The sequence below is a fragment of the Penicillium atrosanguineum genome (genome assembly GCF_028827265.1).
Source record: "Penicillium atrosanguineum strain IBT 20685 chromosome Unknown utg000006l_segment0_segment0, whole genome shotgun sequence".
Classification (NCBI taxonomy): Eukaryota; Fungi; Ascomycota; class Eurotiomycetes; order Eurotiales; family Aspergillaceae; genus Penicillium; species Penicillium atrosanguineum.
Window position 1 is genome coordinate 2,699,755 of NW_026623138.1, and position 26,865 is coordinate 2,726,619.

The window sequence follows — 26,865 nt, forward strand, 5'->3', positions numbered from 1 at the left end:
ACCTCATCAACACGATGCGCTCACCGAGCATGACGTGAGCGTAGGTGAGCAGGTTTTGGAACGCATTTCAATGGAACCAACGGTTTAATTCCATCCATGCACAACCGCTGCAGTTTATTGCGTCTTTCAATTCAAACGTTCATATTGGTCAGTGTGCTGCATTTCATGACCCAACAATGTAGTTTGTTACTAAGACAAACGACTAACGGTTATCAGGTCACAAAACTCTGAGAACACTTGTTGCACGGTTCTAGTACTAACGGGTAGATTGGCAGAATCTACAGCCTTGACTAGCTCAAACAAGATATTTCCTGGTAATACTTTTGTGCTCCTGGGAGACGATGTAGCCTCCTGGGAGGGGTGGTGAATCTGGGAATAAACTGGCTCCTAGGAGCTGATCAGAAACCCCCACAAACAAGACACTATAAGGCAAGTCAATTAGTCCTCTGTTATTCATCCATTTTCTAATTTAGATACGTATTATCTATTTGCCATCATTTTGGTCTCTCCATTCCGTTACAAACTGCGATAAAGATGGAAAGTTTCTCATGCAAAGATGATTGGTCTCTGTCAAGCGATCATATATGTCTATCATGGAAAGATCCCATCGCTGAAGCCTTGCATGATTCCGCTGATGGCATGGTGAAGACGAAGATGTCTCGCGCAGAACTTCGCTGTCCTGTAAACGCACAACAAAGCATGGCTTTAGGAGAAGCCAGCCTACTGGAAAGTTATCTAGATCCTTGTTGGTATCAGCCAACCTCTTTAAGAGCAGGTTCAACCATTGATCCACCGTTTGATATACTGTCGAACGAGACAGATTCGCTACAGACCATCGCACCGGCAGACGTTTTGATTGACGCATCAAAGGACTTGCTGCATTCTCTTGACTTTGACTCCCTTGACTTTGACTCCCTTGACTTTGACTCCGAATCAATAAGGCAGCCACCCTCGGCGCTCGACCAGATGTTAGAAGCTAGCCCCGACCTCATACGTGGACAATCATTAAAAGGTCCACCCAGGCGCGGTATGGAGAAGAAAGCCTCTCAACGATTCAAGGGGAAGTATGAGCCACAAAAGGACACCAAGAACGTTCAAGAGCAATCAAAGAGGACTTGCGTCCCCCGCAGCCCAGGTAAAGAGGATCCTGTCAGCATTGAAACGAGAGGGATGTTTGAGTGTAATGAGACTTGGTGCAAAAGAAACTTCAAACGTCGAGAGCATCTGAAGCGCCATTCGAACAGGCATCTCAACGAGAGACGCCATATCTGTTGGGTACCTGAATGTCACCGTGCATTCTTGCGGCCAGATCACCTCAACGCACACAAGAGTGTGCATAGCAAACAAGGAGGTCGGAATCGCTATGTTGCCAGCCTTGATGAGAAAAGCCCGTTTTATGACCCGACTTACCGTGGACAGCTTACGTCTGACGGGTATCCGTTCTATGACATGTCCTCGTGAGATCAACCGGCTGGAAGCCGCAGTGGGTCCTCAAAGATCTGACCTAGCTCCCTATCTGTATCCTTTTTTCGTGAAGATATCTGGCAGAATCCGGTTGATGTTTCGCAGACGACCGCCTTGCCAAGATAAGCTCCTTTCCTGCGTGGACCTGGTCGTGGATGTGCGCCTTTCCCCTTCTCCTGCCCAAAAAGGGTATTGGGAGAGAATATCACAGTTCCTGGTCGAATTTGATTACAAAAACCTATATTACCTCATGAAAAATTATATTGATGAGTAGTAACGACATATAGGAGGATGTCGTGTCATTCACCGGAGAAATACCTCTGCCGGTACTGTAGCCGGATTTCACTGACGTAAGCAGCCTAGACAGAGATTCTAACGTATTTCCCAAGCGGGTCGCCACCCCAAGCGGGTCGCCACCCAACCATTTAATTCTATATTCATGAAGCATTTAAATAACCATAACGCCTTCGTATTCAATTCAACCCCTATCTGGACATCTATTAGCCCTATGGTCAGGCTTTCCGCATACACTGCATTTATATTGCCGTCTGTTGGTGCTGGCACCGGGCACCGAAGCCGTCTGTGTGGGTATTGTAGCGCCTACCCCATCACCTTCTCTATCCCCTTACACACCAATGCCTTGCCCATGGGCTTCATGAACAAATATACCCTCAGACCTCTCTATCTGTTTCTTAGGTAGCTTCTTTTTTCGTAGTTGCTTCTTATTGGTAGCCCGCAAATCCTTGATTTCTTTCTCTAACAGAAGCATACTTTTCATCACCTGCTCGCAGGCCTTATATGCCTGATTGATGACCTGTTTGGTAGGCGTTGGTGGGCTTTTCGACGGATATTTCAATAGCTTTCTAGCTGATTTTGCATATTTCGATAGCTATACGATTGTCGTTGGTGTTTCAGGGCAATAAATGCTTGATTTGCTTGTAGGTCGTTCAATGATAGGTATCGGTGACCGAAGCTGAATATTTAGCTTTGATAGCACTGGTTCCGTATCTAATAGGACTAAACCAGTCGCTTTAAATGCATTCTGAATAGTCTTAGCCTGATATGCGTCTGCGCGTGTTTGTGGGTATGCTTCAAGGAAATCAAGCTTGTCGATATGGTTGATTCCCATACGCGTCTGTTGGTCTATTAAGCGACTATATGATCGCTTTAGAACTGCGAAACAGCCTACATCTAATAGCTATAATAGATGCGAGCTATGCGGTGGCATATATATAGGTATAACGTCGTTTTCAGCGCATAAATGATCGAATTCAGGCGTAAGGTGGCTTCCATAACCATCAAGGATTAATAGCCTATACCGACCACGCGTATGGCTTGCGGTCAATGGAATAAATAGTATTTGAAGCTATCGAAGGGTAATTTCATCGGATATCTACCCATTTGGGCTGACCTCGAGGCGCCAGTCGGTAGGCGTATCGTAGAACTATAATGCTAGATAGCGTTTGCCTTTAAATATAATCAATGGCGGCAATACCCAGCCTAAAGCATTAACTGTTTCTACTGCAGTCACCCATTCACGATTACCTGGCTGTAGAACAGATCTACGGCCATAGTATTCAGCTCTAGTGACTACCTTTGCGGTAGAAACTAGTCCCATTACAAAGCCTATTTCATCGAAGTTGTAGATATCATTAGGTAGGATACCATAGCGCGTAATAGTATCTTCCACAAGCCGAAACCACCCACGAAGGATCCGTGGATCTTCTTGTTCAGCCCGCTTATAGTTATACCGACGTGAAAAGCGGGTTTGGATAGATGGTGTACGGCTGATATAGTTTCTAGGCCAGTTCTTGCCAACACGGTCGGTACCCCGCGATGCAAGCAGTAAATCAGCCATTTCGCGTACCATACTAGGCCTAGGGGCTGCACCGCGGTCATCCATAGAAAGAATCCACTTAGTAAGCGTATCCTCTTCTAATTGAGTCAATTTATGACTGTTGGCGTGGATAGTAGTCTGCGAAAGGCGGCCATTGACGCGGTCGCGTAGCGTGGATCGCGGTATGCCATACGTACGCGCAGCGGCCGAAGTAGAAGAGATCGTTTTGTTCTGAATAGCCTGAATTGCTAGCTCGATCCTACCCTCTTGTTCGATAGAATCTTGCTTTGATTTAGAACGAATTGGTGGCATAGTGGGTGATTAAACTGGCAGAGAGATACATGGGGACGCGAAAATTAATGGGGTGGCGACCCGCTTGGGGTGGCGACCCGCTTGGGAAATACGTTATCTTGAACTTTATTCTAAAACCCACTATACCACTTAGTGAAATTGGCGCTGTCTCCGTGGCACTGGAGCATCCTGATTGGCTAGAATCGGACTCGGTTGATCTAGTTAAATAGCCTGCATTGGCTGCCTAGATGGCTGGACAAGGTCCTGAGCCTCTTGAACTGAGAGGCCTGTATTATGAGTTATCTGTCGGCTCGTACGTGCTCTTCTTTGCTTCTTGATCTCAAGTTTAGCACATAAAGCCTTGTTTTTCTGCTCAAGTATGATAACTTGATGCATCGCGATCTGGCTGCCTTTAATAAGCTGGTTTAAAGCAGTCTTTGAGGGTGGTATTGGCGGACTATTTGAGCGTCTTTTAAAAAAACCCTTGATGGAAGATGCTTTAATAGCCCAGCGACGGTGACAGGGATTTTTGGGCTAATAATGCAGAACTGACTGCTTGGACGGCTTCCTGGGGGTGTGGGTGTACGAAGCTGAATATTTAGCTTTGAAAGCACTCGGTCGGCATCGATTGGCACTAAACCAGCTGCTGCAAAGCTATTTTGATTCGTGGATAACTTGAATGCCTCTGCACGCGCAACTGGACATGCTGCATGGAAGTCAAGTTTATCGATATGGTGGATGCTAAGCCGTATCTTATTGTTCTGCACAAGCTTATCGCACGCCTTTTTATTGGTCTACTTGACCCGTCACGTGCTGGTCTCTGGTGCTGTTGTGTACTTTGTACATGGGACCACCTTAAGCGAAAGGGTGGGGGCCGAAGGGGCCGAAGGGGGGTTGGGGTGCACCCTTCTATTCAGCTCATTCAAGTCGACTACCAGCTTAAACCTAACAAGCGAAAACAGAGCAGGGCAGAATGTCCACCCGAGAAACCGCAAAAAAGGCGGTGGAAGAAATCGCTGCGAAGCTTGGACATGTTGATTCGGCGATCTTGGATCGCATTGGGGATCTGCTTCCTGAAGAGCGACGCATAATTGAACAGAGTCTGCGTGCGAAAGACGAGAAGATAGGCCATTCTATCAAGACGTTTGTCACTTCCTCAACGTAGTCTCCAGTGACCCGAGGTGTTGTGTGCTAACTTGAGCTACTTAGACTCGCAAGAAACCTCTACAATAGCAATGCTCGGTTTGTCTTCGAGCTTCTGCAAAATGCAGACGATAATCGCTTTACGCTCGCACGGGAACACAACGAATTACCCTTTATTTCGTTTCACGTCTATCCCGATCGTATCATTGTTGAGTGCAATGAGGATGGATTCAGGACTGAAGATCTGTCAGCCATTTGTTCTGTTGGGGAGAGCACCAAAGCCGCATCTCACGGCTACATTGGGGCAAAGGGCATCGGATTCAAGTCCGTTTTCATCGCGGCTTGGAAGGTTCATATCCAGTCCGGCAATTTCTGCTTTCATTTTAAGCATAGAATAGGTGATCTTGGTCTTGGAATGGTTCTACCAGTGTGGGAGGACCCTGACTATGAATGCCCTGATCGCTTAACCCGAATGACTCTTTATCTTCACACGGAAGGAGAGGCGCACGCGCTCGAGCACCTCCGCCAAACCATCTTCCAGCAACTCGATGATCTTCAACAAACTTCTTTACTTTTTTTGCGGAACCTGAAGCAGATAGGAATCTTCTTTTATGATGACAATGGTGATAGGAGTCGATCTAAGACTTTTCGTGTTCGTGATGAGCCTGGCCACAGTGTCTTCCTCGAGGCTACTGTCGTGGGTGGAGATCAGAATTTTACCACGGTTGAGCAACGCTACCATGTCACCAGGCACACTGCCACCGGGCTTCCGACGAGCGACAGTCGCAACGCCCTGGGAGCACAGGAAACCGATACGACATTTTCGGAGGCAGAGGTTGTCTTGGCGTTCCCTCTCACGGTGAATTCAAGACCTTTGCTTGAGAAACAGGAGATATTTGCCTTTTTGCCAGTCCGCGAGTCGAGGTTCAAAGTGAGACTTCTGCAACGTTCCGATACATACATGTACTAACTTGAAGAATAGTTCCTGATACAATCCGACTTTGACACTAGCGCAAATCGGCAAGATATTTCTACGACTTCGAGAAGAAATCTTTGCTTATTGCCCCATATTGCCTCGACATTTGTGAAGGCAGTGTTGGAATTTTGCGAAGACCCAGAAATGTGCTACGCATGGCCAAGCTTCCTTCCTTCGTTAGAAGATGACATGGGTAGCTTTTGGTCTCCTCTGGTTCGATCCATCAGGGATTTGATTGCCATTACCCCGGTTTGGAGGTCGAGACACAACAACGACCTTCGTGTGAAAAACTCCATTGTGATTCTTCCAGACGACTTTATGGATAGCGATGGGAATCCATTGCTGGATGACACAAGTTTGGATCCGTTCCTATCCGCCGCCTACCCGGCCGCGCTAGAAGAGACTCTCGAAGAGTACGGACTTAGGGTGGGGACTTTTGACCTAGTTCTCAGAATGCTGAGAAGTGATCTTGAAAGTTCTACCTCTAGAGTCAAGTCTCATATTACCAGCGCAGACTTCCACTCCCGCATTTCACGACTTCTGTCGAAGATTGAAAATGAGGACGAGGATGAAATGAGTATTCTCAATGAGCTTGCTATTCTTCCTCTACGAAATGGTGAATGGGTGTCCGCTAATAGCGGTTCGGTATACTTACCAAAGACTGGTGAAATAGGCATCCCGGCCGACGTGGATATTCGCCTTTTGGATCCAGCAGCTGTTGTTAATGAAGACCGCAGAGCTTTCTTCATACACTTAGGAGCTGTGGAGCCATCTGTCAGCGCAGTTCGATCCGCAATACTGGCGAATTATACCTTGTATAGCGATTTGTGCATGGAAGATTCGAAAACTCATCTTCATTATCTATATCTGACTCACGAGCACCATCAAAGCGAAGACAATTTTTGCAATATTCATGTTTACTGCGATCATGGCCTTACGAATAATCCACACGAGGAAGAGATCTATCTGCCAAGTAACCATCCATATGGGCCAGAGGCCCTCCTAGGGCAGACGGAGTACTCCCAGGGCATGGAAGTATTGCTCATGCATTCAACGTATCTTGAGAACATTCCAACAAGGCCCCATTCAAACCACCCATCGTGGCGCGTATGGCTAAATGCTTCACTTGGAATTCGCGAACGCCTGAGTCTTGTTTCATCGGATGGTGATTCTCTTTCAGACATCTGGGCTTATGTCGCGGAGTTTCGCCCTGGAAAGCTTCTTGGACTGTTGGAGTATCTCTGGAGATCCCAAAGGTCCGGAGTAAGCCAGATTGGTGATCTCATCACGGAAATTCAAAGCACAAATGCAACACGACTTTGCAATATGGATCTGCCTGAAGACTGTCGGCTTGACGAAACATATCTGCCTCTATCCAATCTTAAGGCTCTTTGTCAACGTTTTATGGAGGAAGCTGAACCCTTTCCGTTCCTATATCTCGAAGAAGGGCTTTCAGATCAGGCGCTCTACTCCAAGTGGACTTTTCTTCACAAAGATTTCTTAGTAGGGAAGGACGACGACATGGATTTCCTCCTTAATGTGCTGTATTGGATCCAGAGCGCTAATCCTAATGAATCTTCCCTTACCTCGTATGAGCGACTGTGGGATTTATATATTGCAATTGACGCAAAGCATCTTGCTGCTGAGAACAGAGTAGCCGCCAGGGACACCATCAAGTAAGTTCAATGCTCGCGAACTCCCAAACTGGCTGCTCACCTTCTACTCGAGACTTTTTTTTTGAAGATGGTGACTACATTTTCGTTCCTGAACTCCGAGAGGATGATCCGTATGATGCAGCATGGGCCGGTCTTGAGCACTGCCTGTGGGACGCACCACCAAATATGATTTCGAAGTATTCTCTCAAAAACGTCTTCGAGCAAGTTGTCGAGGAAGGTCAACTGGAACATCTTTCAAGATTCTTCAGGCGCACTTTGAGCATTCCCAATGCCTCATGGTCAGATCTGACAGGGGAACTGGTAGAGCGGAGCCAGAACCGCTGCGTCGACTTCGACCAAATTTTCGACATGTACAAGTACCTCTTTGAAATAGAAGATTTCCCCTTCATGGATGATTTACGGTAAGTATTAACTTCTTTTTTTTCTTAGTTGAGGTTGCATCAAAAACTAAACTTCTGTTATTAGGCGCGAATTCGAAGATGAAAGCCTAATCTTTGTGACCACAAACGGCGAACCTGGCTGGTACAAAATCTCCGAGTGTTTGTGGTCAAGTACTACAGATATACGTGGGAAGGTCACCCTGAATGACCATTACGAGGAGTTAAAAGATTTCTTTATTGATACTTTGGGAGTCAATACGCTGACCCTTCAGATGGTATATGATGAGCTGTTGGAAACAAGCTCGGAATCAACAATCGAAGAGACAAAAAATAAGATCTGGTCTTTCAATGCTCTCTTTCGAACAGAGGGAACTTATGCCGATCCGGATCCACTGCTGGAAATACCGTTATTTCCCGTTGTTTACCCAGATGGAACGAAGGGGCTCACGTCTGCTGCTACGGAGTTCGCGATTCCTGACCGGGAACACCTAGCATCGCAATTCAAAGGCATGATCAAGATGCTTGACTTCAGTCTGGAAGAAGTGCGTCGTCTGAAAGAGTTTTTCGAGTGGACAAATCTCACACATCGCTATTTATCTGCATCCATCAAGGAGTTAACTTCCTTCTCCGGCGACACAACACAACTAATTTCAGCGCCACACCGAGACTTGAAAAGGAAGGCGCATGCCATTCTCCGGTGAGTTTTATGAATCCATTAGCTTGGGTTGGATCGCTCATATTCCTTTTACATGCCAGAGTCGCGGCCACGTTCAATAGCCCGAGGTATCATGCGAACCCATCGGGACTTTACCAGTTACTTCGGACGGCCAGGATTGAAGCCACGGATGGAGTTTCCTCGATTCTGAGAATCTCCCAAGATGGCGTAGTGGCGGACGTCGAAGAATTGATTGCCAAATTGCACATTAGTGAAGAGCCATCTGGTCTCACTGTTTATGTGCCGAAAGACAATAAGGCCCAAGAACTTTGCTTCTGTGACCTTTTGCCTAAGCAACTGATTGACTGGCTCATGCGTGATCCGGCCACACAAATTCCTGACAACATCGAAAGTGATGCAGTAGCTGTAATAACCATGATCTTGAGTATCGATCCTTCCGCTACCGACCTTATTTTGGAACGCCAGGGTATTATCGAGATTGACGTACCGAACGAAGACCCTGGCATTGTTGATCATAGGATTGATGATTACATACAATCCCAACGATCACAAAGTCAGGATCAGTCCGCCGGTGAGGATCCACTAGACTCACCTGATATTCTCACTCCGTCTACCCGTCAGAATCGCCGACTATCGAGCGATTCCTTAGAGCATGTGATTTCTCGACAAACCCAGATGGCCTACCACTCACCCAACCCCAATCGCAACCTTCCACCACTGGTGTACTCGCCACGTGGCCATACGTTGGAGGACACTATGCAGTACCGTGCGCTGCTCAATAGGGTGATATTGGCGGCGGGGAGAGCCACATTTCCATCGAGGAGACCATTCAACATGAGCGAGCTGAATGAATCATTACCGGGAGAAGAAATCCACCATCGGTTCGATCACTTCGATGGTATTGACATAAGAAACGCGTTTCGCTCAAACAGCCAGCTTGAAAGAGACAAGAAGATTGGCGCCGCAGGAGAGCTATATGTACGTTGCATTTCCGAAATTCACTTTCAGGGTAAAATTCTAACATGTGGCTAATCTTCATCTAGGTCTTTGAATTACTTACACAGCTGGACCCACCTCTAACGGACTGGAGTGATCTGAATTGGCAGAGTAAAATTCGTCGATATGTCACGATCCACCCGGACTACGCCAATATGGAGGCTTGGTATGGGAGGGAGACTGCAGACATGACATATGATGATACCGAGGGCGATTTCACGGCCCTACTCATTGATCACGGGTACCTTGACGCTGAAGAATGGGGGGACAAGCGTCCGAAATATTACATTGAAGTCAAGACGACCACAGGACCTTTGAGAACTCCTTTCTACATGAGCAAGCATCAATATGAAAGAGTGAGTGTGTAGACAACCATCGGTAACATACATCCGCTAATCAAACCCAGATGCGGGCCGTGCACAGGAGCGACCATTCAGAGGTTTACATGATTTTACGCGTGTTTGATATACATGGGGATAACATTGGAATGAGTGTATACCTTGACCCGGAACAGTTCAGGTTGGACGGAGGACTTGTTTTTACTGGGGAGACTTGGTCAGTCGTTCCCGGCTAGTCGGGGCACCTTAAAGAAGTATCAGCGTAATGGTTTTTATTGTTCAGCAGGAATATTAGCACCAGTGGCTCTATAGCCATTGAAGACATGTACTGGCGGGGTTTCTCTGCGCTTAAGATCATTCTTGACCTTCTGCAGCTAATCGAAAGCAGTTTAAAGTTACGCAAGGACCTCACATTTCGAGCGGCATATATAGGCTACGATTAAGCTTTACCCATTTCACTTGCTTCTTCAATAGCGTTGCTTTGCGAGTCCAAGCCTTTGTTCCTTTTCTACACGTCGTTTCAGGGCATTGGCGTGCGGAGCGCGCGTCCCAAGTAATATCGGGGTAAAGTTCTGGGCGATGCTAGGTATTAGAAAGTACACGTGACTTAGAAATCTGGAAGTTCCTGGAGCTTCGTGGTCGCTCACAAAGCTATGGGCCTCAAAAATGCAGTTGGAAAGTGTAAGCATATCATGCTCCATTCTCGATAATGACAATTACAAACAATGATCTGGTGATTATCGAAATGCGCGCTGGAATTCGTTAGGCAGTAGTGGGCTCCAGTTGATGAGATTCAAGCGCTCAATGAGGACACCAAGTCTAATACTATACTGCCAAGAAAAGGGGCCAGGGGTAGTCTAACTGTACTAGGCTAGCGTGCACAGGAAGACCCATTGTTACTCGACGCAAGGGATCAGAAATGTCGGGACGGGCCGAGACGCGAACCCCTGAACCGCCCGACCGCGACGAACACGAAAAGTCACCGCCACGATCACTGAGACCGAGACGCACCAGCAGAACGCGTAACAACTATGGCCAAGAACAAGAAATCGACATCCAGCAGAGAAATGCGCGCTCTCAGCAGAAGAAGATAACCCGGGGCAAGCCAGTAGCCCAACGTGAAGCGGTGACTTCGGACGACGCGTCGACTGAGAGCGACGACACGAACGCCGCCAATCTTGTGAAAGAGCTCGTGAAACTTAGGAGAGACATCAAACGGCGAGATGATTCGCATAGAGAGGAGATGCAGAAAGTGCAAGAAGAATTGCAGAAAGTCAAGGAAGAATTTAGCGCCGCCCTTGCAGAGGTTCAACAGGAGCTGCAGACCTTGGCAGAGAACCCCCTTCCCGAACCATGCGCGCAGAACGGCCACGATAAGATCCTTCGCGAAATCCAATCCTTACGCGAAGAAACCAGCACCCCCGCCCCCGCAAGCTCCCCGTCCTATGCAGATGTCGCCCGTACCCCCCACTCAGTCACCCGAGCAACATACGGACTCTTTCAACGTCGAACACAACACCAACTACTTTCACCGACACGTTGTACTGCACTATAGACACCTCGAAGATGACCGAAAGTGAAAGTGAGAAGGCATCCGCGGGTTCAATCAGGGCCACAGTCGAGATAGAGATCCGGAAGATGGATGATCACACTCACTGGCGCTGCCGCCCGGTCACTGTAAGTCCAAGAGATACCAACCGGATTAGAATCGCGTGTCGCGATGAAGCCGAACACCAGCTAGTGAAGAAAGTGGCGGAAGCAAAGATCGGTGCGGGAGCCCGGGTGCTTCGGGACGAGCTCTACCCGATCAAGGTCGACAGCGTCAAAAGGGCTGCAGTACTGGATGAAAACCATGACGTCCTGTCAGGAGCGGCGGCAGCCCTTGGTGAGGAAAACGAAACTTCTGTCGCCAAAATAACGTGGCTCAGCAGCAAGGAAGCCGCGAAGCCATATGGGTCAATGGTCGTGTACCTAACCAAAGGCGCTGACGCGCGGAGGCTCCTGGCCGAGAGGTACTTCCACGTTGGAGGAGAATCTGGGACAACCAGTATCTTTGAATATCGACCACGACCGGTGCAATGCTACAACTGCCAGGAGATTGGTCACAAGGCATTCCAATGCAAGAAGATCCTGAAGTGCGCCAAATGTGCCACGGAGGGCCATCACCACAGTCGCTGTGAGCAAGCGGTTCCAAAGTGCGTGCCATGCGGTGGGCCACATGAATCATATAGCAAGAACTGCCGGAAACTCTACCCACCACGCCATGAATAAGACACTTCGAATAATGCAACTGAATGTGAGGAAACAGGGAACAGTGCATGAGAGCCTGATGAACGACGAGGAAACTCAGACTGCTGTGGCGTTGGCGATTCAGGAACCCCAGGCGAGGAGAATTCAAGGCCGGCTCTTGACGACCCCGATGGGACATCACAAATGGACATAGATGGTTCCTTCTACCTGGAGGGAAGGCAGATGGGCAATCCGAAGCATGCTTTGGGTCAACAGGGATGTGGAAGCGGAGCAAGTGCGGATCGAGTCGCCGGATCTGACAGCGGCCGTCATTCGGCTCCCCGAGCGACTGATTTTTATGGCATCAGTTTACGTAGAAGGCGGGGATGTCTCGGCGTTGAACGACACATGCGATCACTTGAGAAAAGCCATCACAAAGGTACGACGAGATACAGGGACGGTGGTGGAGGTCGTGATTGTGGGAGACTTTAACCGCCATGATCAACTTTGGGGAGGAGACGATGTGTCCTTGGGTAGGCAAGGCGAAGCGGATCCAATCATCGACTTCATGAATGAATTTGCACTCAGCAGCCTGCTCAAACGAGGCACCAAGACATGGCACGGTGGAGGACACTCTGGGGACTGCGAGTCCACTATCGACCTCGTTCTCGCCTCGGACAAGTTGACAGACTCGATGCTGAAGTGCGGAGTACATGGAACGGAGCACGGCTCGAACCACCGCACCATTGAGACCGTTTTTGGTGCTCCGTGGCCGGCTCCAAGGCAGCTAGAGCGACTGCTGCTGAAAAATGCGCCATGGAAAGAGATTAGTGCCAGAATTGCGAGAAATCTAGCTACCACTCCGTGGGAAGGCTCAGTGCAGCAAAAGACCGATCGACTCATGTCCGCGGTGTCGGAGGCGCTGCATGCCTTGACGCCACGGGCCAAACCGTCACCACACGCGAAGCGATGGTGGACGGAGGACCTCACACAACTCCGTCAGATATACACGTATTGGAGAAACCATGCCCGCTCGGAGCGACGGGCAGGGCGAAAGGTACCGCAGCTGGAGAGCACGGCCGCAAGCGCGGCTAAGCAATACCATGACGCAATTCGGAAACAAAAGATGAAGCACTGGAATGAGTTCCTGGCGGACAACGATAACATTTGGAAAGCTGCCAAATACCTGAAGTCGGGAAAGGTCCCACAGCTCCTCAGAGCAGACGGAACTGTTACCACCGACCATGAGGAGCAAGCAGAAGAACTACTGACCAAATTCTTCCCGCCCTTGCCGGACAACATTGCCGATGAAGGAACTAGACCACAAATAGCCCCGGTAGAGATGCCGGTCATCACCCTGGAAGAAGTCGAACGGCAGCTAATGGTCGCAAAGTCTTGGAAAGCGCCAGGCGAGGACGGTCTACCGGCGATTGTGTGGAAGATGACGTGGCCCACAGTCAAGCATCGCGTCCTTGACCTATTTCAGGCATCGCTAGAAGAAGGCACGTTGCCAAGACAGTGGAGACATGCGAAGATTATACCATTGAGAAAGCTCAATAAAGAAAACTACGCCATGGCCAAAGCATGGAGGCCGATCTCACTCCTGGCGACACTAGGTAAGATACTAGAATCCGTGGTCGCGGAAAGGATCTCACACGCCGTACTGTAGAGACACACGGTTTGCTTCCGGCCAGTCGTTTCGGAGCCCGAAAGCAGCGGTCAGCGGAGCAGGCACTGGTGCTTTTGCAAGAGCAAATCTACACGGCGTGGCGTGGCCGACGGGTGATGAGTTTGATCAGCTTCGATGTCAAAGGAGCCTACAATGGGGTCTGCAAAGAACGGTTGCTTCAGAGGTTGAAGGCGCGAGGGATACCGGAGGTGCTGCTCCGGTGGATCGAGGCATTCTGCTCAGAACGAACGGCGACGATCCAAATCAACGGGCAAGTGTCGGAGGTCCAGAGCCTTCCACAGGCTGGCCTACCTCAGGGCTCACCCTTGTCCCCGATCCTATTCCTCTTCTTCGACGCAGACCTCGTGCAAAGACAAATCGACTGCCAGGGAGGAGCAATTGCCTTTGTGGATGATTTCACCGCATGGGTAATCGGGCCAACCGTGCAGAGTAACAGGAAAGCACTTTTCTTACAGTATAATAATAATAATGCCCCAGCGATGGGCAGACACCTCTACGTGGTGCTGGGGACGAGTACCCAAGCGATGGTCGTCCTTCGCATGGGGAAGCCAAGATCTGCTCGGGAAGACGGGAAGAATGGTGCTCAGCGGGGCCAGAGCCATCGCGGGGTATCGCACAAACCACCAACGTCGACGACGATATAGCCAAGGTGTTCGCCGCCACCCTGCCTCGCTAAACATCGAAAACTTGGAACCTCACACCTGCACTCTCATGTCTATGGTAGCTAGGCCTTGTCTCCAGCCTATCGTGTTGCCATCACTTGAACCTAATCGAAACGCTGCCCCTGCCCAGGTGGCTCTGCCCGCCCTGCCGACCATATCGTGGAATAGCTAAGGCTGGGTCTTGTCTTATCGCGCTATTCGCATCTCGTGGGCCATCGAAGATGACCGTCTTCCCCCAAATGCTCCTTTCGAACCACCCTGCGATACAACATCGGATTTAGTCAAATCAAATCGAACCCAACCTTATGAATGTTCAACACACTCGATTTACAATCAAACGTCTTGGATGGATGGATGATTTCATTGTGCTTTGCCCCAATTTTGTTTTCTATTACTCTTTGTTTGCTTTTCTTGTCTTTCTTGTTCTGTCTTTGTTTTGAAATTTCCCAACTCAGCCAGGCCATCTGGGCCGCTTATCACAGAGTAAGGCTATGGGTCACGACAGGCCGCGACGAGGCTCTAAGTTCGTCTAAGAAGTGGTACACGATATATTTACATCCATGGATTTATATAGTTGTGGTAGCCTGCATATCGTTTCGACAGTTGAACCCTGGATTGAGGTACAAGTGTGATTTGACCTATATGAAGAGATCCAGCTATTTATAGTTGCAGCAGCTCATCTCCCTGCTGCCTAGCGGAGTGCCTGCCTAACAGGCAGCCACTCCTACAGATCTATACACATCACGTGACCTAGGATCTAACTTCGACGAGAGGTCAGGGTAAATGAATTACACACACACACACACAGACTGTATAATAATATGTATATAGTGTATCAATTATGGAATGCATGAAAAAAGTACGAATTGCGCAAATTTTATGGGTAAAATTGGCCTTCGTACCTGCTGTATTCATCATCATTGAAAGAGAGACGAAAATGATTACTAGCAGACATCAACTAGCTGCGGCAACGGTGAAAGTCACAGTAACTCCTGCTGAAATTGTATATTTGCGGGTTGTAAAATTTAAGCGTTAACACTCAACACAAGAGGCTATTGATTACGGATCCAATTTCAAATGAGGTAGGCGCTGTTATGATTCCATCACCTAGCCAGAGATGCGTGTTTCCTAATAGCTCCTGACCTCCGTAGTCTACAAGCTCTCTCTCAACTGTTTCGTTATGTATGACAAATAAAGAAGGCGGTATATTGTGAATTGATCTGCCGCCGTAGTGTCTATTTTTAGTCTACACATTAGGGATTCCAGAGGTACCATGCAAAGCCACATCATAAAGAGACAGCGGTGAATTGGCGACCGTCACTTCTTCATGACCTGTCCTTAACGCTCAAAAAAAGCGCCTGGAATCCACATAAACAAAACATAAACGCGGGCCTTAGCAAACTATTGTTGAAAAAGTTCACCCGGGCTTGAGAGGGGCTTGCTAACCACCGGTGAAAACAGAGTAAACACTTCAGTAATGCCCACTTTTCGCCGTAACACTAACATTTTTCTTTCCCTGCCACTGATTAATTCCTGCTGTGTTGGTGTGCTGTTCTTTTGGTAATCAATATCCTCAGCTTGACGCGGCTCAACGCATATCGATTCTGAGTATTCGAAATGACCATAGATCTGCATACTACCAACTGCAAAAAGACTAACCGTTTCTCCGGCCTTGGTTTACCCTATCATCAAACGGTAGCGATGTCTGTTCTCCCGATTACGAATATTATGGTTAAAATGGTGAAGGACTGTTCAAAGTGAGTCCTCAGAAAATGTTGCCCAGTGAGTGCCTGGTGAAGACTAGTTCAACGCACGAGAGGGATGGAGATCGCCTCCACGAGCCTTTCTCACGTGCGTTTCCTATTAGTCCGGGTGGCCCCAGGTTTTAGCCCAGAAATTATTTCAATCTAGGTGCCTTGATTTCTAGGCAGGTAAAATCGGACCCATGTCGGGCCGAAATAATGGACACCCTTTTTACTATGTTGCTTCCGCCAAGGCGAAGGAGGAACGGGAATGGAACCCCTCCAACCAAAAGCTACTGTAATCTGTTCTTGAATTCTACTCGCCGAAGGTATCTGTGCGCTGATAATCCGCGACACTCTTTCTGTGCTGCGACACTCTTTCTATGCTGCGACACTCTTTCTGAATGGTACAGTACAATTTTGATCCCTCACCCTCGGCTCACCTGGCGGTATGAATGGACTTCCGGTGCCCACGGTCAGTGAATGAGCTCGGATGATGGGGAGGCCGGCAGGCTTGCGGACTTCCTTTGGTAAGGAAAATGTACCGCAGACCAGAAACAGTGTCGCAGGCCAAGTCAGTCTCCCCGGCCTGGTCGGTCTTGCTAGCATAGGTGGTCTTGCCGGGGATGAAATGAAGAGAAAGGGGGCGGCGTTGAGTGCAAGATAGAGGAGTTGAGGGGAAGGTGTGAGAGGAAAAAGAGGTCGAAGGGCATAGGGCAAGCTTAATGCCGGCGCAACAGAAGGCAGCCAACCCCGCTTGGCCTACGTGCACAAGCAGGGCGATTCACGATATTAGAGACTTGAAGAAGGAGTGAACGCAAACAGGCAGGGCAATTTTGCAAATTACTGTAAAATCTTATCATGTATACTCCCGCCTCTTCTCCTGATAGCTCGTTTTGGCGATAACGATAACGTGGCTACCAGTCGCGGAGGTAGCAAGAGGATTGATTGATTGGTTGGGGGAGCGTGTGATGGAAGCGCCATTGCGCAACCTCGGCGATAGTTAATGGGCAATAATTGGTCAAAAGAAAGCCTCGCTGATCTGCCCCTCTTCGTCCTAGAGCCCAACCACAGCGTGTATCAGCCTCCTTAGATATGGCACAAGCGACCCATTCTCAATTTCTCAGCAAGTGGAATCACAAGTGTACAGAGCGCGCCGTCCCTCCCCTTACATGAGAATCTTCCTCTTCCTCTCAATTTCCTCTATCAGCATCACACCTACCAAGCCTGTGATCGCCTCCCCGCCTCGGCTCGTTCTCATTCTCTAAAATTTGTTAAGTCTCCGCCACTCCACAAGGGCATCATCACACATGCGCGACAGTGAGTAGCTGTCCGACATAATCTTCAGCACCGGCATATCGACGCCCATCTCTCTGAGGAACCATTCCCGGATCCGGATAGCCACGAGAGAGTCGATGCCCAGGTTGGCCACGGGCATGTTGTGGTCCAGCTGCTCGGGGTTGATCTCAAGCAAGTTGCCCAGGGACAGTGCGAAGCAGCCTTCGAGTATGACCAGGCACTCGGCAGCGTCCTCGGCCGAAGCGAGCTGATCCTTGACGCTAACAGACCCGGCGGCTTGCTCTTGGCCAGCGTCGTCCTGCAGCTGTTGCTGGCCGCTGTAGCCGGACAAGCGAGGGTCGTCACGCCAATCGCCCTGGAAGACTGTCCTGATGCCAGTAATGAGCTCAGCGGACTGGGCCGAGCCAGGACGTCCACAAACTATTGCCTCGGCCAGCATTTCGTGCAGGTCCGTCTCCGACTGCCTGTCAAACCGGGGAAGAATGGCCTTGTAGATGGTCTCAGCGTGCTCGGAATCACGCCTGAAAATGTATCCAAAGCCCGTCAGGATGGCAATGTGGAGGACAGAGCCAGCCAGCCCACGCTGGAGTCGTTGCTGGACGAGACTAGCCATGTAGTGGTTCGCGGCAGCGTAGGCAGACTGACCAATGCTTCCGACAATCGATGTCGTCGATGAGAAGCATACAAAGAAGTCCAACTGTTCGTTGCCAAAGAGCTCGTCAAGGTTTTTGGATCCCACAATCTTAGGCGCCAACACGGCAGCGAAATCCTCCCAGGATAAATGATGGAAAAGGCGATCCTGAAGCACCATGGCGGCGTTCATAACGCCCCCGACAGGCGGCATGCTAGACTTAATGTCGCTGTAAGCAGAGCGGAGAGAATTCATGTTTGAAATGTCTACGGCCATTGGTCGCACTGTAGCTCCCTTGCGCGACAGGTAGTCAAGGACACTAGGAGAGACGTTAGGGTTTCGGCTGGTCAAGACCACGTTCTGGGCTCCGTTGTCTACCATCCACAGGCATACCGAGACGCCTAAGTCTCCTGTCATACCGCAAAGAAGGTATGTCTTGTCGCGAGCAAACAGCCCGCGGTGCTCGAGAGGGCGGACCAGGGCGCTGACAGTATCGGCAGCACTCCAATCAACCACAGCTGCAGGGCCCAGTTTCTTGCCTGTCGCGGTTGAGACTTTGTCGATGGCTACATATTCAACAGACTCCGTGGGGACCTGCAGGCCATCATCCATACTCTGCTTGGCCAGGATGCAGAGTTCAGGGAGGCTCAAACTGGCGGTCAGGCTCGCGACTTCCTTGTTCACGATGGTCGAGGCATGCAAAGAAGCACGAATGAGCGCAGACAACGTCCTTTGCTGTTGGCTCGCTAGGTTGATAAAATTCTGTAGGTCTTTGGGGTGCAAATCCTGCAGATCTTCCTTGTTCGCGTAAGGATGAATGAAATTGACGTTCGAAGTCATCGCCATATCCGAAGTGGTTTGGAACACGGCGACGCCCTGCTCGCGAGCAACCACGTTGATAGCCTCGCGGAGGTCATCCGGTGCGCCGTGAATCCACGTAGGCCCTTTTAAGCCGCCGAGAAGGTGTTTAGCAAGTGCGCGTACCAGGAAGAGGTGCAGATGTGCGGTGTCTTCAGCGGTGGTCTTGTCGTCCTGCCAGCGATACAAAATGTGATTTTCGGTAACCTTGACCAGTGAGCTGTTCACAGCTGAAAGAGCGAGGACTTTGTCTCCGGAAACAAGGTCCCGACCGATGCACATATACACCGGCCCGTCCCCGTCACAGGTCATGGTGCGAATTGAAGAAGCCAAGACCTGCAGGCGCATCTCATCTTCTCCGGCGCCGCTAAGAGGAACAGCCTGCAGCTCAAATGCTCCCTGGCGCTCATCGAGCACCACAGCCATGTTCTCGGACCCAAGGCTGGTAAGCTGCGTGACTTGTCGGTGCCTTGCGGCGGATCGACGGTTAAGGGTGTCAAGAGATAGCACCCTGGGTATGTAGAGGGCGCCCTCTTTTAGGGAAAGCTCCGGCTCTTGGATCCACAGCAGTTCGTCGGTCTTGGACGGGTCCTGGAAGGCGAGACGGAGAAGCATATTTGCCAGCATAGACGGATCAACAGACGACGGCTCATCGACATCGAGGAATTGGAGCCTGAGATCCATGCGCTCAGCTCGCAACGTACTCGACAATCCCAGAGTGATGTTGGCGTCAGGATCCCTGCCTGACTTCGCACCTGAGGTCACCCACAGAACCGCTTCTGCTGTCTCCATGACGTTCTGCAACCCTTTGAATCTCTTCGAGTTCATGTCGCGGAACACAGGGCTATCCAGATCGCTAAGACAGAGCACAGCTGCTCCCTTGGGTACCTCGATGCCTTCGAGTCCCGGCAGTACGGCGACAGTGTTGGAATGAGCAACAGCCTGCAAGACTTTCTGAATTTGGGAAGCAAGTTCCGAAATTGCACCACCACCGACGACGAGAATGTCGCCCAATGGCGGAAGCGCTGTTGGAGCAACAGCAAGCGGTTGGCGGAGGAGATGTACTGTCTTATCGACTGCCTGAGCCACAATAACGGAACAAAAGGAAGGCGTCGAGAATACTTCCACCCCAGAGAACCCGTTGGCCTTCAGCAGCTCGTCCCATCGCTCGAGGCTGACGGTGGGAGCCCAGACTCGGCCGTCTTCTATGCCCAGGAACCATCCAGGCAGTGTGGACATAATCAGCTGTGTAGGCAGGAAGTCTCGGGTGATCTCCAGCAATACCAAGCGGCCACCAGGTCGGAGGAGCTTTCTGCAATGACGTAGAGTTTCCCCAAGACTTCGTGTCGCATGCAAACAATTTGAGGAAATGACCATGTCGAACGTTCCTTCGGGGAATCCCTGGCCTACTGGATCGTTTTCAATATTGAGCGTCTTGAAAGTGAGCTTGCTGCTATGCTGGCCAAACACCGTGCGGGCATTTTCGAAGAAACCGGTGGATATATCCGTGTATGCGTAGGACGCATATTGATTCCCTAAGGCATCTAGGACCGCCCGTGTAGTGCCGCCAGTGCCAGCTCCCACTTCGGCGATACGCATGCGCGGATATTGATGGGCAAGCTGCTTTACAACGCCGGCAAGATCATTGTTACCGTCCTTGGCACCGAGTCCTTCCACGTACAGACGGTCGAGCATGCCGTCCTGTGTAAGCACCCTGAGGGGAGGAATGGTTCCGCGGACAATGCCGACCAGATTCTTCCCCATGGCGTGAAGAATGTTCATATCGTTGTTGTCCGGCGGTTGGCTGGAACGCCATTGCTGCACCATCTCGAGCGTGTCATCCTTCCACTCAGGCCGAATGTCTGGATGGTCACCTGCTTCAATCTCGGGGAGTAGGTGCTCAAGGACCCAAGTCATCATGTGTCTCCGGTACTTGCCCATCAGCATCAGTTCCTGGGGCAGGATCTTCTTGCGGAGCTGACGCAGGAAGAAGTAGGCCGTGCGTGAGAGTTGCTCGTATAGCACCCAGTCCGCTTCCGAGAGCTTGGTCCTGGCACTCTCCTCAATTCCGCAGCTGACATCCCTTCCCCACGTGGTGCCTGCGTAGAGCCAGGGGTCCCGGCGTTGCCCCACGGCGCTCAGGTGAATTCCACGGATTTGCACTAGGTTGCGCGCATCCGCCGCGTCAAAGAGGTCTACATCGCCTGTTAAAGTGGTTTTACCCGTTGAGGTCACGGTAGCGTCGGCGGTGAGGGCAGTGCCATGCGACCCGGAGGGTATCATGCTGATCCTGACACTTTCAACCCGCGTGGGCAGATAGATGCTCCCGAGACGACCATCTCCCGGGAAAGAGAAGCCAGCCAATAGACCTTGGAAGGCAGTATCAACGGGGGCGGGATGCATGCACACGCGCATCGAAGAGGGCTCAGGAGGTGATGACACGGTCACCACGGCACGGTGGAGCCGCCGGAGCATTGACTTTGCCTGGAACAGTTCGGCGTAGTTGAAGCCCTCTTTGGCGAGGCTTGAGTACAGTTGCTCCATGTCCAGAGTGTCCATGGGAAGCAGAGGCGTTTTCCGTGGAGGCAAGGCGTCCTGATTGGGCTCGCCGAACAAAAGCCGCACACCTCCAGTAAAATGGACTGTTAGTCCGCCTTGAGGGGCATCTAAAGGCTGAACCGAGTCAACAGCACCGCTGTAGCAGGCAACCTCGGCGGTAATGCGGTCATCCGACTGGGAAGTAACGCGAACCGTGAAGACAACTTCAAGACCCGAGGAGTCTTGTTCGAGCCGCATGGCACGCACAATGTCGATATCGTGTATTTCCACGAGACGCAGTGACTGCCGGTCGTCGACTAATCGAATGGCGGCCTCGTAAGCCATCGACAAGTAGCCAGACGCCGGAAACAAAATTTCGCCCTGAATTCTGTGGCCGGCTAACCATGGGAGCTCGTTCACCCTCAGGAGCTGTTTCCAGTGCACCTCGCGCTTATCACGTTCGCCGTGAGTGACAGAATGACCCAGAAGCTCGTGACGAGGTTGGCTCTGAGCGCGGAAGCTACGGGATGTTCTCGACTCCTTCCAGATGAGGCCTGTATGGTCCCACGAGTAAGCTGGGAGACCTTTCAGAACGGTAAGCTTCAGCGGCTCGCGGCTGGAGAAAGCCCTGCGTACACCGTTAAAGGTGATTAGTGGTCGCGACGATGGGAAAGACGTCCAGAGAAGCCCCAGGGCATCTGCAAATGACGAGACCGCACTCTGTCCACGGTTTAGAACTCCTGAGTACGGAAGGGAGAGGCCGGTCAACATTTTGATAGTCTCGGAGCTTGGCCCTTTGAGAGCAGGGTGTGGTCCAACTTCGAGAGCAAGATCAAAGTACTGGTCTTCGTTCAGGGCTCTCGCCAGTGCTTGACTGAAAAGCACCGGCTGCGTCATGTTGTCGACCCAGTACTGGCCCTCGAGAAGCAAGCTATCAGCCTGGTTGAATGACCGGCTGCGGCCATCCGATCCCCAAACACTCGAATACCACTGGCACTGCTTTCGGCCCTTCTGAATTGTGACCCCACACTGTTTCATGGACTCGAGATAAGGAATAGCGCATGGCTTCATGTGATGAGAATGATACGCCGTGTCGACCTGCAGCACACGGGCAAAGGTGCCGTTTTCCTGCAGCCAAGCGTGGGCATCTTCGATAGCTTCGGCATCGCCTGCCAAGGTGCAGCTCGTCTGAGAGTTACTGGCAGCTACGACAAGCGCCCCGCAGAACCCGCGACAGAAAGTAGTCGCTTGGTTCAACGACATGGCGACCGCCATCATCTTGCCGCGCTTCCCTCCCGGCCCTCGCGCGAGGTGGGAGTGGAAACCTCTATAGTATGCGACCCGGATCGCATCGGTGGCGTCGAGGTAGCCGGCAGCATATGCAGCGCCAATCTCGCCAGATGAGTGTCCGACAACAGCGGAGAGCTCGACACCAGCGGCACGCAGGACATCAACTAGAGCGACTTGAATAGCAGTGCAGAGAGGCTGGGAAACAACCGCCTCGCTAACGCGAGAACTCGCCGCTGGCGTGTCAAGTTGGTCGACTAGGGACCAGTCGGGGCGATCTTCAACGGGAAGCAAGCCGAGAGCCCGCTGCATCTGGTCTATGGCGCTACGGAAAACACTCGAAGCGCCATAAAGCTCCTTTCCCATGGTAGCCCACTGGGCACCCTGGCCGGTGAAAACGCCCAATATCCTGGGCGGCAGGACCTCGGGAATGGTAGCGGTGCGCGAGCTGCTCTTAAGAGAATCCTTACCCGCTTCAAGCTTGTCTGTAAGTTGCTCCGCAGATGTAGCAGAGAAGGCAGCTCGGAACGGGAAGTCTGTCCTCCGGAATAGAGTGTAGGCAAGTCGGCCCAGATCCGTGTCTGGATGCGCGCGAAGATAGCTGGCCAGCGCTCCAGCATTTGCCGCCAAGGCTGGGCCGGAGTTGGCAGATAGGACGAAGGGCCCTGCACCTAGTGGCTTCAGCGTGTTACCATTCAGCGCGTAGCCGTTTGTGAGGGAGCCAGCGCCATCCCAGCTCTCTACGATGGCGTGGGCATTTGTGCCACCGAAGCCAAAGCTGTTGACACTAACACGGCGCGGAGATCCTTTCGGAACGGCCGGCCAAGGGGTAGTCTCAGTCGGAATGCGCAGGTGTGTGTAGTATGGTTGGATCTTAGGGTTAAGATCCTTGAAATGAAGATTCGCCGGAATCTGGCCGTGTTGAACTGCCAGCGACGCCTTGAGCACACCGGCAACTCCCGCGGTGCCCTCAGTGTGTCCGATCACTGTTTTGATGCTGCCAACAATGAGCTGGCCAACCCTCTCGTTAGGGAAGAAAACACTTTGGATGGCCCGGGCCTCGATAGCTAGTACGCGTCAGAATCAGTGGCGAGGAAAGAGCCGAAGGGATGCAAGACGCCACTTACGGTCACCCGCCTGCGTGCCCGTGCCATGGGCTTCAAAGTACTGTGGGCGGTCGGATTCACGAGCTGGGTTGAGCCCGCACCTGGCGTACGTGTCCCGGATAAGTTGTGCTTGTGACTCGGAGCTCGGCATTGTGATGCCTGGGTGTTTGTTCAGCGCACCGCAGGTGGAATTCAGCAGAGTCCTGTAGACATACCTGGCGTCTTGCCATCAGAGTTGACTCCGGTCTCACGAATGATACTTTCAATGTGATCACCATCGGCGATAGCTTGGCTGAGTGTCTTGAGGAAGATGGCCGCGAAGCCCTCCCCCTAGTGTATCCATCCGCAGCGGTATCCCACATGAAGGATCGTCCATTGGGTGACAGCATGTTGAGCTTGCGTATTACCTGTCAGCTTGTGCTGCGTATGACCTGCCAGCTTGTGCTGGAGATTCGTTGCACCGGGCAGTTGTCTAACTCACCTTGGATTCGCTAATGAATGGCTCGGGTCCGATTATGAGATTTGAGCCCGCTGCGACTGCCATCTCGGCCTCGCCATTTCGAAGGGCAGAAACTGCCTGGTGCAGGGCGACCAGGCTAGATGAGCAGGCTGTATCGATGGCCACTGAGGGACCTTTCCAGTCATAAAAGTATGACACGCGGTTAGCCAAAATGGATGCGGCAGTACCAGTTCCGTGGTACTGAGGCAGGCTGTCAATGCCCCGGATGGCAGTGAACTGGTAGTCGAAGCTCATGCATCCAACGAACACCGCGGTAGATGACCCCCGAAGCTGTTGCGTAGAGTAACCAGTAGATTCAATGCCCTCGTATACTGTCTCGAGAAGCAAGCGTTGCTGGGGATCCATGGCCTCAGCCTCCTTGGGGTTAATGGAGAAGAAGTCGCGATCAAAGGCGCGAGGGTCCTCATCGAGAAGATAGGCATGCTTGACGTTCGCACTCTATTCGCCAACAAGTCAGATATATGAGTTTGAGTTCCCACGGCACATATGGGGAGGCGGTCTCACTCCGTGGTGCTGGCTGTCTGGGTGGTAGAATGCTTTGGTGTTGAAACGAGTGGCTGGTATTTCTTGCAAGACGTCTCGAGGTTTCTCTAGGAGCTCCCAAAGCTTGGATGGAGAGGTTGCGCCACCGGGGAAACGGCAGCTGCTGCCCACTATCGCAATGGGCTCGCGTGCAAAGTAGGGAGGGTTGCCCTCAGGCTCTATACTCCCCATGATGAAGGCTGCGATATAGGTGAGAAAGGAGCTTCAAGTCTAACAGATAGAAAAGCTCGACAAGGAGCAGGGGGATCGATGATTAAATGGTGGCATAGTGAGGGTTAGGAGGTATCAGGTTAGGATGCGAGGCAACGGCCTCAAGCAGTCAATACCGAACCGGAGACTCTACCCCGATAAGCTTGCTTAAAATCATCTCCCATCAGACATCGGAGCCTTAGGCACACGTAATGCCCGAGTCGGAGGTTGGTATGTATGTTGTATGTCGGCACCGGTGGTTATGCTCATGTCGGCATTTCTGCGATGCCGTACCTCCGGCCTCCGATTCGCTCCGCAATGTCGGTTCTCTTTGAACCATGCTGACTGCTGCCCCCGACACTGTCCTGCTCTCGTCACTAGTCCGATGCGTGATTGGGGGCTACTGTTGGAAGTTCTAATGCGTTGAAATCCTCAAAAAAAATCGAGGTATAGGCTCGTGCATACCTTCATTTGCTCTTTCTATACCCTTCCCTGCAGCTCACTCTATCTCATGGCTACTACTATGAAGGCTCTTGTTGGTGCTGAATCAGGCGGCTACCGTCTAGCCGAGGATATCAATATCCCCGTTCCGCAACAAGGCTCGATGTTAGTCCAGGTGCATGCAGTCGCTTTAAACCCACGAGACGCAAAGATTGTCGATTTCTCCAATTCCCCCGGGTCCCTCGGCGGCTGTGACTTTGCCGGAATTGTTAAAGAGGTGGGTGAAGGCGTGACGCGGTTCAAAGAGGGTGACCGTGTACTCGCCGTTACCTTTGGCTCAAATGCCTCAGATAAGACGAAAGGTGCCTTTGCTGAGTTCGCGTTGGCAGAAGAGGACATCAGCTGCCACATACCCGAGGCCTTCACCTTCACGCAAGCATGTTCGATCGGACTTTCGATGGCTACGGCCGGTTTGGCAATTTTTCAGGCCCCCGGACTGGAGCTGTCCATGCAAGGGGGAAAGGGGGAGGCCGTGCTGGTCTCGGGAGGTGCTACGGCCACAGGGACCATGGCAACGCAGATATTGAGGATGTGAGCGGAATTCCCAGACTGTCTTCGGCACCATCCTTCACTAACCTGGTCGCCGCAGGGCCGGATATACACCCATCGTCACCTGCTCGCCTGCCAACAACGCTCTGTGCCAGTCTTATGGCGCTGCAGCCTGCTTCGACTACCATTCTTCCGCCTGCGGGGCTGATATCCGTGTGCAGAGTGACGACAGTCTAGGGTACGTCCTGGACTGTGTCACCGACACTGCCACCATGAAGATGTGTTATGAAGCCATCGGTTCTTCCGGTGGCAGCTACATCGCACTCGAGACAATCGCCACCACTGTCAAGTACACGCGGAGGGATGTTCGTGCGGACTGGTTTCTGGCCGATGCCATAATGGGGACCGGAGTCCAGATGGCAGGAACTTATGGGCGCCCTCCCTCGCTCGAGCTCAGGCAGTTTGGTAAGCGGCTATTTGCCCTGGTTGAGAACTGGTTACACGATGGGAGCATCAGACATCATCCCCTGGAAATCCAGGATGGCGGCTTGGCAAACATGCCTCAGACTCTCGACGACATGAAACGCGGAAATGTGCATGCGAAGAAGCTGGTAGTGCCGATTCTGGGACATTAGGCGGCATATATATCATCGAATCGCAGAATCGATATTTTGGCCACGAGCTCCCAATCTTGGCAGATTCTTCCTTAGAGATTGGAGGATTGCCGGATTGTTCTTCTTCTCATCCTTCGTTTTGTGTCTTCTTTTTAGCAGGTTTCAAATATCTTTGAGATAGACTGGTTTT

The 26,865-nt window shown here is 51.2% G+C and overlaps 6 protein-coding genes across 6 annotated transcripts; 5 read left to right on the forward strand and 1 right to left on the reverse strand.

Moving 5' to 3' along the window:
• Positions 1-699: 699 nt before the first annotated feature.
• N7443_008164 (Oxidoreductase 2OG-Fe(II) oxygenase family) lies at positions 700-1,461 on the forward strand (the record flags this gene model as incomplete). The annotated part of the gene is made up of 1 exon (XM_056888220.1): positions 700-1,461. One exon carries the CDS (start codon positions 700-702, stop codon positions 1,459-1,461), a length of 762 nt encoding a protein of 253 aa, XP_056739911.1.
• A 3,104-nt stretch (positions 1,462-4,565) lies between these two features.
• N7443_008165 (uncharacterized protein) lies at positions 4,566-10,013 on the forward strand (the record flags this gene model as incomplete). Its single annotated transcript, XM_056888221.1, has 8 exons — positions 4,566-4,735; positions 4,802-5,666; positions 5,718-7,312; positions 7,369-7,788; positions 7,853-8,464; positions 8,524-9,421; positions 9,487-9,795; positions 9,846-10,013. 8 exons carry the CDS (start codon positions 4,566-4,568, stop codon positions 10,011-10,013), a joined length of 5,037 nt encoding a protein of 1,678 aa, XP_056739912.1.
• Positions 10,014-11,415: 1,402 nt separating this feature from the next.
• Positions 11,416-12,048, forward strand: N7443_008166 (uncharacterized protein; the record flags this gene model as incomplete). Its single annotated transcript, XM_056888222.1, has 1 exon — positions 11,416-12,048. One exon carries the CDS (start codon positions 11,416-11,418, stop codon positions 12,046-12,048), a length of 633 nt encoding a protein of 210 aa, XP_056739913.1.
• A 217-nt stretch (positions 12,049-12,265) lies between these two features.
• Positions 12,266-14,340, forward strand: N7443_008167 (uncharacterized protein; the record flags this gene model as incomplete). The annotated part of the gene is made up of 2 exons (XM_056888223.1): positions 12,266-13,622; positions 13,676-14,340. The coding sequence occupies 2 exons, from the start codon at positions 12,266-12,268 to the stop codon at positions 14,338-14,340; spliced, it is 2,022 nt and encodes a 673-aa protein (XP_056739914.1).
• A 3,024-nt stretch (positions 14,341-17,364) lies between these two features.
• N7443_008168 (uncharacterized protein) lies at positions 17,365-25,053 on the reverse strand (the record flags this gene model as incomplete). The annotated part of the gene is made up of 5 exons (XM_056888224.1): positions 17,365-23,780; positions 23,841-23,978; positions 24,035-24,149; positions 24,301-24,777; positions 24,844-25,053. The coding sequence occupies 5 exons, from the start codon at positions 25,051-25,053 to the stop codon at positions 17,365-17,367; spliced, it is 7,356 nt and encodes a 2,451-aa protein (XP_056739915.1).
• Positions 25,054-25,582: 529 nt separating this feature from the next.
• Positions 25,583-26,696, forward strand: N7443_008169 (zinc-binding alcohol dehydrogenase family protein; the record flags this gene model as incomplete). The annotated part of the gene is made up of 2 exons (XM_056888225.1): positions 25,583-26,103; positions 26,162-26,696. The coding sequence occupies 2 exons, from the start codon at positions 25,583-25,585 to the stop codon at positions 26,694-26,696; spliced, it is 1,056 nt and encodes a 351-aa protein (XP_056739916.1).
• Positions 26,697-26,865: the final 169 nt, after the last annotated feature.